The 13087-nt window shown below is 46.1% G+C and overlaps 1 protein-coding gene across 1 annotated transcript in view; it reads left to right on the top strand.

Annotated features, from left to right (window-relative positions):
- CYFIP2 (cytoplasmic FMR1 interacting protein 2) overlaps positions 1-13087 on the top strand; it is a 126811-nt gene that overhangs the window by 86180 nt on the left and 27544 nt on the right. The window contains exons 23-25 of the mRNA XM_023515393.1: positions 4790-4933; positions 6139-6229; positions 7290-7420. Coding sequence (XP_023371161.1) covers positions 4790-4933; positions 6139-6229; positions 7290-7420 — 366 coding nt within the window. The remainder of the gene's footprint in view (positions 1-4789; positions 4934-6138; positions 6230-7289; positions 7421-13087) is intronic.

The raw sequence follows: 13087 nt of genomic DNA, 5'->3' as shown, positions 1-13087 counted from the left end.
TGGTTATAACCCGAGTCATTTAGCAGAATTGGGTCAGTGTGAGATTTGTGGCAAGTTTCAATGTCTCAAGTCATGTCGCATTCCTGTTTTTCTTTGCCAAACCTCAGAAAATGCCCAGGCTCCCCTATTCCCACATTTTCTCAGTAGGGCCAAGCCTCCTCTTGAGCCAGCAGGTCAGAAGGGTGCCCTCCGGGGGTGCGTGTGCATGGACTTTCCGGCATGCGTGTGCGTTTCCTCTTGCATGCGTTTGGTGGTGTTTGGGGGGTGGGGATAAGGGTAAGGGGAGCTTGTTCACTTAGGAGGATTTGAATTCTCCTCATTTCATGCCAGCTCTTCCTGCATGAAATGCACCTGGTGCCATCCACTGAGGTGTAAACTTCCAGTCTGGACCAGAATCTAGGACTGACATAGGCACGTCAACCAGAGGCCCCTGAGGGCCCAGAGTAGGTCTGGAGGGGTGATTTTTAAAATCTTTGTGTGGTGAAACAGTTTCAAAATTACTCTGTGTAGAACTGAGAAAGCCTGTTGAACAGTTTCCATACATGTGAACACATATTCATTTGTGTTTGCCGGGAAGTATTAAGGGAAGCTTGGCACTAGATGCTCATGGGTGGGGGTGAGGGCTTAGGAGACTGGTAAGAAGGGCAGGCACCCAGGAAGAGAGGACTGGGGCTTGAACCTCTGAAGGGAGCATCAGAGCACATCTCTTCCCACCTCTGGTCCTTTGTGAGTCCCTGCAGCACCCCTACATGGTGTCTCTCCACCTCCCCTCAGTCACCTGCAGCAAGGGGACTCTACCCAGCGTGGCTTGTTGCTGGACATCTGTCATTGGTATAATGTTCCTGAGAGTGAGTAACGTCTGCATTTGGGGTGCCTTCCATCAGCACTGACCTCTGTCACATCCCCTCGTGTGATACACTGTGCTGTATAACATTACACCCACATATGCACAGAATCACAGCTAGAGCCAAAGCCACTGCAGAAAGTTTGACTAGGAAGCTGTATTTTCTTCGTCTTTACTGACCAAGTTACTAAACACAGTAATATTAGTGGCTATTATTTCAGAAGGTAATACCACTGTGCCAAGCACCATGGGGGCTATTTTACATACATCATATAACTTTTAAACCCTTAACAACTCTATTAGATTTGGTATTATCTTTACTTAGAGAAACCAAGGCTTAGAGCAATGGTTCTCAACCTGTGGGTTGCAACCCCTTTGGGGGTCAAATGACTCTTTCACAGGGGTCACCTAAGACCATCCTGCATATCAGATATTTACATCATGATTCATAACAGTAGCAAAATTACAGTTATGAAGTAGCAACGAAAATAATTTTATGGTTGGGTGTCACCACAACATGAGGAACTATATTAAAGGGTTGCAGTATTAGGAAGGTTGAGAACCACTGGCTTAGGGGGTTTAAGTAATTTGCCCAAGACCATCTAGCTAGTAAATGTATGGACCTAGGATTTGAATTCAGGTGTGCCCATCCTCTAAGCTTAGACAAGTTAGAAAAGAAGTTGAGAGTAATTCAAGAAAAATAAGTAGCTGATTGTTTTCTGTGGTCTCCAGAGATACCCATTTGTAAGCTACTCAAAATTTTTTTTCACGAGCTGGGCACAGTGGGCTCGTGCCCGTAATCCTAGCACTCTGGGAGGCAGAGGTGGGTGAATCCTTGAGCTCATGAGTTTGAGACCAGCCTGAGCAAGAGTGAGACCCCATCTCTAAAAATAGCCGGGAGTTGTGGCAGGAGCCTATACTCCCAGCTACTTGGGAGGCTGAGGCAAGAGTTTGAGGTTGCTGTGAGCTGTGATGCCACAGCACTGTACTGAGGGTGACAAAGTGACCTCCCAGCTACTTGGGAGGCTGAGCCCAAGAGTTTGAGGTTGCTGTGAGCTGTGATGCCACAGCACTGTACTGAGGGTGACAAAGTGAGACTCTGTTGCAAAATAAAAAAAATTCCTTTCATAGGATACTTGATGAGGGGACAAAAAGTGCTGAAAGCCCTACAGGGTTTGCAGAAGCTCAGACTCCCTGGTATGGGTGGATGAGAAGGCCCTGAGCTCCATCAGATGCTCCCTGGCCATGAGCACCACCAAGTCATTGGCCCCTCCTGCCTGTGCAGGCCTGAGCCCTGGCCTTCTTCAGGAGAAAATTCAAAGCACGGTCTTTGAAAATAATGTTGGGGATTTAATTAGGCTATGACATAGCCCAGTGGCATTTTTAAGTTTTTTATTGAGGTGTAATCATAAATAGGAAAAGACATTATTTTTGTGCTATTAACAAGAATACCATAGACTGGGTGACTCAAACAACAAACATGTATTTCACACAGTTGTGGGGGTTGACAGGTCCAAGATCAGGTGCCAAAAGATCCAGTAACTGGTTGGGGTTCACTTCCTGGCATGCAAATGACCATCTTTTCGGGTCCTCTCATGGCAGAGAGGAAGAGAGACAGAGGGCTCTCATGTCTCTTATGCGGGAACTGACCTTGTTCACAAGGGCTCCACCCTTACGACTAACCCGTCTCCCGATTCTATCACATTGGAGGTTAGGACACAACCATTCGATCCATACAGGCACAGATCATAAGTGTACATACAGTTTTATGAGTTTTAATGAACACATCCATGCAGTCAACAACTCAGCGGGGAAAGTTCTCCCCATCACCCAAGAGATTCTCTCATGGCCCAGTCTTCCCCCACCAGAGGCAAGCCATGGTTTGTCTGGTGTTTACCATGTTCTCCTCCTCTCTAGAGAGGGAAGAATGAGGATATGCAGTGGGGTTTGGAGAACTGTGCTGTCCTCACTGTGGAGAGGAAGCACCTCCTAGCCTTTTCCATCCTATATGGCCTGCTCACCTCAACCTAGTTGCAGCCCTGGTTGACAGGGTGGCCTGTGACAGAGGCAGTGAAATAGATTTCCTCCCCACAGAGAAAATTACACACTCTGGCTGCACGGGTGGCTAACTCAAGACTCAACAAGTCATACAATTCCAGAATTTGCTGAACATCAACTTCAGTGAACTTCATACTCTTAAGCTAGTTGTATTTCCCTCCCTTCATAGACCATTCCTAGTCGATACATTTGTAAACTACATAAAATACCTGCCCTATGTAGGTTCAGGTAGAGTTTAACGTGACAACCCCTCCGGGTTCCACACAGAACCCTCCTCTTTCTCACATTCCAAGCCTCCCAATAGGTAGTGGTGAGCTTTTCTAAACGAACTGTTATTCAACTTGGTGAATGAGTGGGTGTTCTGATTCTTCACGAATCCTTATTATGAGTGGGAGCTCTCATTGTGTTCTTCGTGTATCCTTGTTATTAGCACATACTGTGATGTGATGCTTATTTGGTGAAGTTTAGAATAATTTGCATAGAGTAAAATATACTTAACTCAAAACTTAGACTGAACATAACTGAATCTCCCCTGGATGCCTCCACAAGGAGTTGAGACTCTTGCAGGCCTCCAAAAGCATCACTGCAGTTGTATTTAGTTCATGGAGAATTTCTAATTGGCTAACTGAATGGAGAATTTCAGGGACTAGAATATCAGGTGTGATCTTCCCATGTTTGCATGTTCCATGTATAACATTCTTACAGTCCACGTGGGAAAACTATACTCAGAATTACGTTTTGAATTGAAAATTTATCTAAAAAACTTCATGTGATTTATTTAGAATCCAACTTGCAAAATATACCATTATTGGCAGAGCATGGGCTTTAGAATCAGCTATACTTGGTTCAGATCAGGGCTCAGTTATCTACAGATTTATGTGTCCTTGAGCAAATTACTTATCACCCTGAGCCTCAGTTTTCTCATCCGTGATATGGGGCTAAAAATGGTACATATCACATAGGTTTGCTGTGTGGATTAGATGAAAAAGCACATGGAGGGCTTCACAAAGCCCAGCATGAGGTGCTCAGTAAGGGACAGCATTGCCAAAAACAGCATTTGAGTCAGCGATTACTTTCTCACCACCCTAATCAGCCCACTTTGGAGCCCTATATTTTACTCATATTCTCAGACAAAAAGGGATATTAAACAGCACCCTGTAATTCAGTTAGGGTATCTCATGGAGGCCGGGGAACAGTGGTGGCAGCTGGCCCCAGGCCTCTGGTCCCCAGCCAGCATCAAGGCTGAGCAGCTCCCCTTGGCATGTTCACAGACGCATTCTTCACAATCTCTGTCCTGCAGACTGCTGCTCTTAAACTTATGAAATTGCTGATGTAATACAAACCCCTCTTTCCATAAATGAAGAAACTAGGGCTCAGATGCCTAAGTGAGTTTCCCGTGCACTTGGCAGAGGTCTCCTGACTCCCAGGCACCCCCTAACCTAGAAGGAAACAGCTAACAGGAGAAAAAAGAAGAGGATGTTGAACCAGCTATCGAGTTTTCACATGGTTCTTGCAGCCAATTTCTATTATCAGAAATGCCTCTAAAGAATTAAAATTCAGCCATTTTACCCCATCTTCATAGCTCAGTTTGTAAAAGTCCTGGTTTGTGAGTGGTAGGAATCCTTGTAAAATCCCTTGTCTGAAAGCCCTTTCTCCTCTTTTGCTGGGAACAGCTATTATATCTAGTGACCTTTGCTACATCCAGTGGTCACTGGCCACACTTCTCTCCATGGCCAATATCTTGCAAATATATTCATGGGGCCCCAGTGAGAGACCTGATGATGTGAAGTTCCCATCCCTTCTATCAGCAAATATCTCCTGCTGGGCCTGACACCAGCATGCATTCAGTCCTCCGCTGCTTACTTTACCACAACCTCTGTTTTCCAGCCTCTCAACATTGCCTACAGCCACATCTATAGCTCCTACAGGAATTTCGTGGGACCCCCTCACTTCAAGACCATCTGCAGACTCCTGGGTTACCAGGGCATCGCCGTGGTCATGGAGGAGCTGCTGAAAATCGTGAAGAGCTTGGTGAGGAAGGGCCTCAGTGCACGTGGGGTGTGTGCAGGTGGGGTCGAGAAGAGTGGGATTTGCTTTCACTGTCAACCTGGCCTGTGAAGTCAAATCCCAGGCACTCCAGCTCTGCCTGGAGAAATCACCCAAAGAGTCTTTTGCTCTTATCCTTTGGTTGGTCTTACTTATCATCTCTTGTGTTAATTTCTGTGCACTTTTTGATTTGTAGCAGTGACTACCATTTTGTGACCTTGAACTAACTCAGGGTGAGTCAGTGTGTACTGGATGACTGAACTCAGCAATCGATTTTGATCTTCAGAGCCTGCTAGTGACTGCTCCTCCTCCTGGCTATGCTTCATTTTCAGAGCACAGCAAATCCAAGATATACCTGCTGAAGTTATCTACTCCCATGCCCATGGCAGACATCTCTAATCAATCACCACACTTCTTCCCTTTGAGATTTCTTGCCAAAACTTTCAAAATACTGCAGTGGCTTCAAGAGAATTCTGTACCCCTTTACCACCATTCTGAATCTATCCCAAGTGTGGCCATCTGAGTTTTCTTTCAGTTCCCTGCAACACTACTGAAGTAAGGCCGAAACATTTAGCCAAGATTTTCCTAAAAATCTGGGAGGATAAAAGAGAAAAAAATAACATATAACCAGCTCAAGAATAGCAAACAGGATTCACCTGCTAACTCAGATTCTTTGGCAACAGCTATGAGGAGCCATGGGTTGTTAAGCTAAATCCAGAGTAAAACAGGAAAATGTGGTAATTGATTAAAGATGTCTGCCTTGGACATAGAATGGAGGAAATGTGCTGTTTATTTTCCAGGCTTAAATTAGATAATGCCTCTCAATCTCCACAGCACCCTGGCCCCATTTTGTTTTAACTCCTAGTCTGGATATTGTGTAACCATCCTCAACCCCAGAAAGGACCACACACCTAGAAATGTGCCTTCCTTGAAATCTTTAAACCCAAGAGAGTAACAAGAGGGCTCCCTTTCTCTTTTCTGTCTTATGAAGGCCCGTTTTTCCTTACAAAGGACAGAGGGGCTCTCCCCCACCTTTAGGCAACAAGCTGCTCCCTCCTCTCAGGGAGCACTGCCTTACACACAGGTCTCAGCAGAACCTCCCCACCCAGGATCCGGTAGCCCAGCATTTAACCCTGAGATGCACGCATGCAAGCAGTGGACGATCTCACTCACCTGTTTTCTTTTGTCAGCTACAAGGAACCATTCTCCAGTATGTGAAAACGCTGATAGAGGTCATGCCCAAGATATGCCGCCTGCCCCGGCACGAATATGGCTCCCCAGGTTGGTGACAGGAAAATAATCCAAACCCATGTCATGGTGGGAGGAGGCTGTCACCACTCAGCGTGGAGTGTTTGCTTCTCTAACATGCGGGTGAGCTGGTGGCCACTACCTAATCCCCCGAGTGATGGTATCATCTTCAGCAGGGGAGGTAAACAATGCCTGCTGGGCCTGCCCCTCAGGCCTGCTGGGTAGCTGGGCAGGCACAGCACACGTGAAAGTGTTCAAATAATGAAGAGGTCATCATTAGCTCAGAACCTCCAGGAGACCTCCTTCCACTTGCTCATGCGTAAGAGGCTGGGGCCCCAGGCGGTGGTGCTAAGTGACATCTAACATGAGTCAGGAAATAGGCATCTTTGGCATTGGACCTCGGGGCAGAGGAAAAATTTTTTCCTTCCTAATAGTGAAAGGACTAAAAATGGGGCCCAGGGAACAGGGAAAGCTTGTTTTTGTGCAAAAAGCACGATGTCAGGTGCTGGGTCTGTATGTTTCAGACTAAGAAAGGGATGGGGCCAAAAGCTCTGGTATTGAGTTCTAGCTACCCTGCTTCCTAGCTGTGTGACTCTAGGCAGGCCACTTACCCTCTCTGAGCCACATCTGAAAGTAGGGGTAATAGTGGCTCATTCTTGCTCCTGTTACGAGTATTAAGTGAGATATTACTGATAAAGTGCTTAAAACAATATCTGACATCTATAAATACAGGATGTCCATAAAGATCGTGTGCAGTTTATAATAGTTGCCTATAAATTGCACACACACTTTATGGACAACCCTGTTAACTTTTCTGTCACTATTAGGAATTTAGGCAATTTTTTTAGCACAAAGAAGACAGGTCCAGGGCTGCTCCATTTCTGTTTTTGCATTCTGAAAAAAAGATTTGAGTTAGCTTTCTATGCTTTTTTCTAGTACTGAGCGCTGAAACAAATCTCTCCGCTGGGCCAGCATATAGAGGGAGGGATGCATGGCTTGGCTCTTAGAAGCCAAGAGCTGTGCACTTAGCATTTCTCATAAACGAAGCTGAACAGTCTCAATTCCCTGCTGAGTGGCCCTCTTTATCTCCCAGGGATCCTGGAGTTCTTCCACCACCAGCTGAAGGACATCATTGAGTATGCCGAGCTCAAAACAGACGTGTTCCAGAGCCTGAGGGAAGTGGGCAATGCCATCCTGTTCTGTCTTCTCATAGAGCAAGCTCTGGTAAGTCAATCTGCAGCCCAGAGGAGTCAGGGTGTCTCCAGATTGGAAGGGACCCTATCACTCAACCATTGCAGAGGCCCCTGCCTAGGAGGCCCTGCAGCACTGATCTGGGCCCTCCCAGTGTGGCTCACATGCTGCTTCTCCCATCCATGAAAACCGTGGAAGGGGCACCAGCCCAGTCAGACCTGGATTCCAATCCTGCACCCCCATCACCAGCTGCACTTAGGCCTTGGCCCAGTCATCTTGGTCTCAGTCTCCATGCACTTATTAAACAAATAGCTATCCTTTTGCCACCATGGGCCAGGCTCTGTGCTGGGGTACATGGCAGCAGCCAGCTCCTGCCTCCTGTCCTGTCCATGTTTATGCAGAAATGACATTGCTACCATTATAGCTGGAGCCATGACAGATGAGTGCAGGGTCCTGAGAACATAAGACAAAGAACTTGACGTGGCCTTGGGGCTGAGGGAGGACTTCCCTGAGGAGGCGGCGTGGGGAATGAGCAGGGAGTCTCCTGGTGAAGCTGTTCCAGGCTGAGGGAAGAGCATTCTGTGTTATCTTCACGTTTTTTTCTCATGGGTAGTTGGAAGAGCGAGAGTGCATGTGGAGCACACGCTGAGAGCTAAGCAATCTGTTGTCGTGATGGGGAACCAAAGCACACCCCTCGCCCCCGTGTTTCCACACTCACGTCCTCACAGAGCCAGCCACTCTTGTGCGTGAGTGTTTGCCTTTGCCAGCCCTGCCGGCTTCCTCACAGAGGAAGGTTCTCCACCTGCTTCCCTGACACACTCTGTGTGTCTCTGTTCACCACATGTGGTGCCCCAGTGGGCCCAGTCCCACCCGGGTGGGGTAGCAGGTCCCACCTGGAGCAGCAGCAGGAGACAGAGGTGTCCCTCTTGGGATGCCTGTCTCAGGACGCAGTGGGCATCTCTCTTGGCACCTATTCACCCATCCTACGCTCAGTCCACGGGAATATGGAGAGCCTGCTTGTCACCAGGCGCAGTTCTAGACTGTCCATAAATGGCTACAAACAAAAGAGACAAAGTGTCACCTGTTTGTTCTGGAGAGGAAGGCCAGTGACGTTTCGCACAACCAGCTGTGATTGGTGTACGAGCTGTGAAGGAAGAAATGGTGATGGGGTGGAGGGAGGGTGGCGACGTCAGGGAGGGATGTGCTGTTTCAGGAAAGGACAGAGCTTGAGGTCTTTAAGGAACAGAAGAGCCCCCAGAGTGAGCTGGTGTGAAGGGAGGGGGAGGACGGGCTGGAGGTGTGGTGGGAGCGGCCAGGCAGCCGGGCACGGAGGGCGAGGGGTCTGTGACCGTGGGCTGTTGAGAGAAGAACCCACAGGACAGTGAGTGGAGGATGAGGCTCTGTGCAGTCAAGGGATGCTCTTTGGAGGCATCAGGGGTGTGCAGAACATAGGGGAAGAGGAAGGATGGAGATGGAATGACGGTGGAGGGCTGGGAAGGCAGCAGTCACAGAAGGAGCCCCACAGCCAGCGCCAGAGAGGACTCTGCCTCTAACTGTCTCTGTGACCTGGGTGAGCCAGTCATTCCATCCCTCAGTGTCCTCATCTCTAAAACGAGGGACTGGGACCAGCTGCCTGAGAGGCTCTGAAATGGGGGCTGTTAGCTCTTCCTCTGTAAAAAATAATTGTGTCTCTGTTACCCCTTCAAATGGCCTCTTAAGACAGCTAATTGTTCCCCTTTATAACAGGTTTTTAACATGGTTCAGTTGGCCTGGGTTGCTATAGCAACTCAGCCTTCAGAAGTCACAGGGATAAGTGGGAACAACTGCTCACAGCCCCAGGAGACAGAGGAGGTGGGGAGGGCAGGTCCCTGAAGCGTCAGCTCCTGAGTATCTTTCTTGAGGAGCCGGGACTCACGGCATCAGTTCTGCATCTGCTGTGCAGACTCCGAGAAGCAGGCTGTGGGGGAGGGCTGCACGGAAGGGAAAATCTTTTCTCAAGTGCCTCGTCTGAGTGGCCACTTGCATTTTGCCACTGAAAACTACAGGACACTCGGGATCAAAGCCCCTCAGAGCTGAGAGAGATCCCCTTGAACAGTGGTCCCCAACTTTGTTGGCACCAGGGACTTGTTTCGTGGAAGATGGTTTTTCCACAGGGTAGGATGGACAGTTGGGGGGATCATTTAGAGATGATTCAAGTGCATCACATCTCCACGTCAGATCATGAGGTGGTAGGTTCTCATAGGCGCGCACAACCTAGATCCCTCACAGTGCCGTTTACAGAAGGGTCAGTGCTCCCATGAGAACTTAATGCCACTTACCTAACAGGAGTCAGGGGCTCACATGGTGATGCAAGGAGCGAGGAGCGGCTGTAGATACAGATGAGCTTCACTCACCTGCATGCCACTCACCTCCTGCTGTGCCACTCCCCTCCTAATGACCCAGTACTGGTCCACAGCCTGGGCGTGGGGGACCACAGCCCCAGAGCATGTATGCTCCAGTCCCCTCTATTCATACATGAGGAGATGGAGAACTAGAGAGAGGAGCTCTCCCAAGGTCAACAGCATAGCACAGCAGGGCTGCAGAGGTGGAAGAACTGAAGCTTCCAATGTTGATCCCAGTCTTTGCAGGGTGGGTGGGGTAGGAGGGAACAGAGCAGGGATCAGGGCTGGACAAAGGGTGCCCTTGGCTGTCTCCTCAGACAACCAGGGAGATCTCCGGGATAAGGCCCTGCTTTCCGAGATTAAAATGAGTCATAAACTTTCTAGAGACTTTTTTGTCAGAGAAGCTGAAATTAAATAATTAGTATTTAAGTGTGACATACCAATTGTTCTTAATGAAAGAGGAAAACTAATGGCAAGAAAATAAAGGAAAGGAAGATGCCTAATGGCTATCCAGAGAGAAGGGGCTACATAAACTTTGGAACATTCCTTCTTACAGAAGTCTCTGAAGCAGTTAAAAAGAATACAGTGATAAAGTAGCTTTGTACATATGAACATAAAAAATGGTGAAAGACATAATAATTGAGCAATAAAAAAGCAAGTTCTAGGACAAGACATACGTTATGATGCCATACATGTAAACAAATAAAAAATAAAACCCACAAAAGAATACCACATTGGAAAAAAATCTAGGGAAAAAGTAAGTAATAAACAGTCACTTTCTCTACGTATTAGACAGGAAACCAGGGTTAGAGGTCAACGGGGCTTTAGCCTTATCTGGAATGTCTTCTTTCTTTACAAGCAAAATATTGTTATTGATCCATAAATTAAAAATAGAAGTAGTATATGCTAGTTTTAGAAAAACCAGCAGGATATTGAAAAGAGCAAAGGTGAAAGAAGTCTTTTTTGCCTGTTTTTCTCTTTTTTCATTTTTTGTCTCTTTTTCTCATAGATGTGCAGAATTCTCTTTGGTTGTGGATTCCATATTGGTACATGTGCTGTAAACCCCTTCTCTCCTTCTGTGGCTTGTCCTTTTCTTTTAACAGAGATATTGTTAATATGTCATTGAGGTGATATAAACTGAAAAGTTTGATCATGTGGACAGAAGTATATACTTCACAAAGTTGACTGCTTCTGAATGTTTCTCGAAATTCAGGGATCCGAATTAGTACAGAAACCTGTGTACTTGTGCAGTCCTTTTTCTGGTTTTTGTTTTTGCCTTTTTTAGAGTGGTGGTTTTAGTTAAAATATACTGGTAGTCAAATGCGTAAATCCCTGTATGGCCTGATGAAAGTACATGCCCAGGTAACTCCCACCTGGGTCTAGATACAGAACATGTGCAGTATCATAGGTGGTTCTGTCCTGCCTCTTCCCATCAGTCCTCCAAATGGAACCATGGCCCTGACTTCTATTCCAAGTGATTAGTTTTGCTTGCCCTTGAACTTCATATAAATAGATTTATCCAGTAGGTTTTCCCTTTCCCGTTTGACCTCTGTCATCCAATATTGTGTCTGTGAGATTCGTCTGTGTTTTGGATGACTCATTCTTGGCTATTTCATAGTATTCTCATTGCATGAATAGACTAATTGAATCATCCATCTTATTGTGAGTGGACATTTGGGTGGTTCTTAGTTTAATATCATTACGAATAAAAATGCCATGAGTATTTTTGTCCATGTCTTTTGGTGCACATCTTGCAATTTTATTAGGTAAAAATAGTTTACTTAGAAAGCTAAACCTAGTAGTTTAGCTTCAATAGTTTTGTAAGCAGTTTTTGCAAATTATTTGTACCAATTTATACTCTCATTCAGCAATGCGTGAGAGTTTTAAGTTCTTCACATCCTCGTGAACAGTTGAATTTCTCCATCTGATAATCATGGCAATTCGGGTGGATTATGATTTTGATTTCCCTAATGATGAAGGATGCTGAGCCCCTTTCCGTATGTTATTTGAACAACCTCTTTTGTGAAGTATGGTTAACATTTTTGACTCTTCTTAAAATTATATTTTTCTTACTCATTTTAGGCTTTATATATCATGGATACATATATTATAAAGATGTTACTGTGGCTTATCTTTTGGTGAGCAGTAGTTCTTAAGGTCTAGTATAGGTTACCATTTTTTCTTTTATGATGGGTGTTCTTAAACTTGTTTAGAAAATCTACTCTAGAGTCATAAAGATATGTTATGTTCTAAAAGTTGTAGTAGAGTTTAGCTTTCAAGGCTAAACAGACCTATAAGTCTATTACTCCCTTGAAAATGAAGTTTGTGTTTATTTAATGGGGAGTAGAACTCCAAAGTCATTTTTTTCCCCAAATTATCCCAGCACTACTTACTGGAGAGACCTCCTTCCCCTGATCTAGTAGTGCTATGTCTCTTGTTGATCAAGTGTCTATAAATGGTCTGGTCAGAGCGGGCTTTTAATATATATTTGTTGCATCTAATCTGAAGTGAATCAGCATTTGTTAAGTATCTATATAAGGTGTGTCTCTTGTTTGGGAAGGAAAGTCTGTTATTAATATCTAGTGTTTCCTCTAATGTCTCCTATCCTGAGAAATCATAAGGTGGTCATTAGGCAAATAGGAACCACCAAGTTAATGTTCAAATTTTATATGGTTTTCTCAGCATCAGGCCGTTGCTTGTTATGCCAGCACACACCAGGAGAGGGCCCTATTGGTACGTGTGAGCAAGGGAGGCCCTGAATCCTGCCAAGGAGACAGCTGCTCTGTCTGCCTTTCAACTGCAGGGCCTCCCTGCTAGACTGGAGAGTGTTCTCTGCCTCTCTTTGTCCCTGGTGTTTATTTCTTCGTTTCTTCTTCCCCCCGCATAGTGGAGCGGGCCACAGCAACAATCCCATTATTTGAGAGCATTACTGCCCTAGAGGAGGTGAGAAGAGTCTAGACCCAAAGTCATAGAGTAGAATGCTGCTCAGATCTGGGAAAGCCCTCAGAGATCACTGAGAGCCAGTTTGCCGACCTCAGCACCACTGACATTTGGGGCCAGATAAACCTCTGCTGTGGGGAGTTGTCCTGTGCCTTGTGGGATGTTGAGCAGCGTTTCTGGGCTATCTGTGTAACACCTAGTGTCTCTAGTGTAACAACCGAAAATGTCTCCCGGTGGTGTGTGCTTTTCCTATGGAGGACAAAACCTCCCTCTGTTGAGAACCACTGATCTGATACAACCCCACATTTTGTAAATGGAAAGGCTGAGGCCTCAAGAGAGCGGATTTTTCCCAGGGTTACTGCTAGTGCAGGAGTTGGGA

Source organism: Otolemur garnettii, unplaced genomic scaffold, assembly GCF_000181295.1.
Source record: "Otolemur garnettii isolate 467f Iridium unplaced genomic scaffold, OtoGar3 scaffold00003, whole genome shotgun sequence".
Taxonomy (NCBI): Eukaryota; Metazoa; Chordata; class Mammalia; order Primates; family Galagidae; genus Otolemur; species Otolemur garnettii.
The sequence above is the reverse complement of the archived record's forward strand: the minus strand, read 5'-3'. Positions and strand labels throughout refer to the sequence as shown.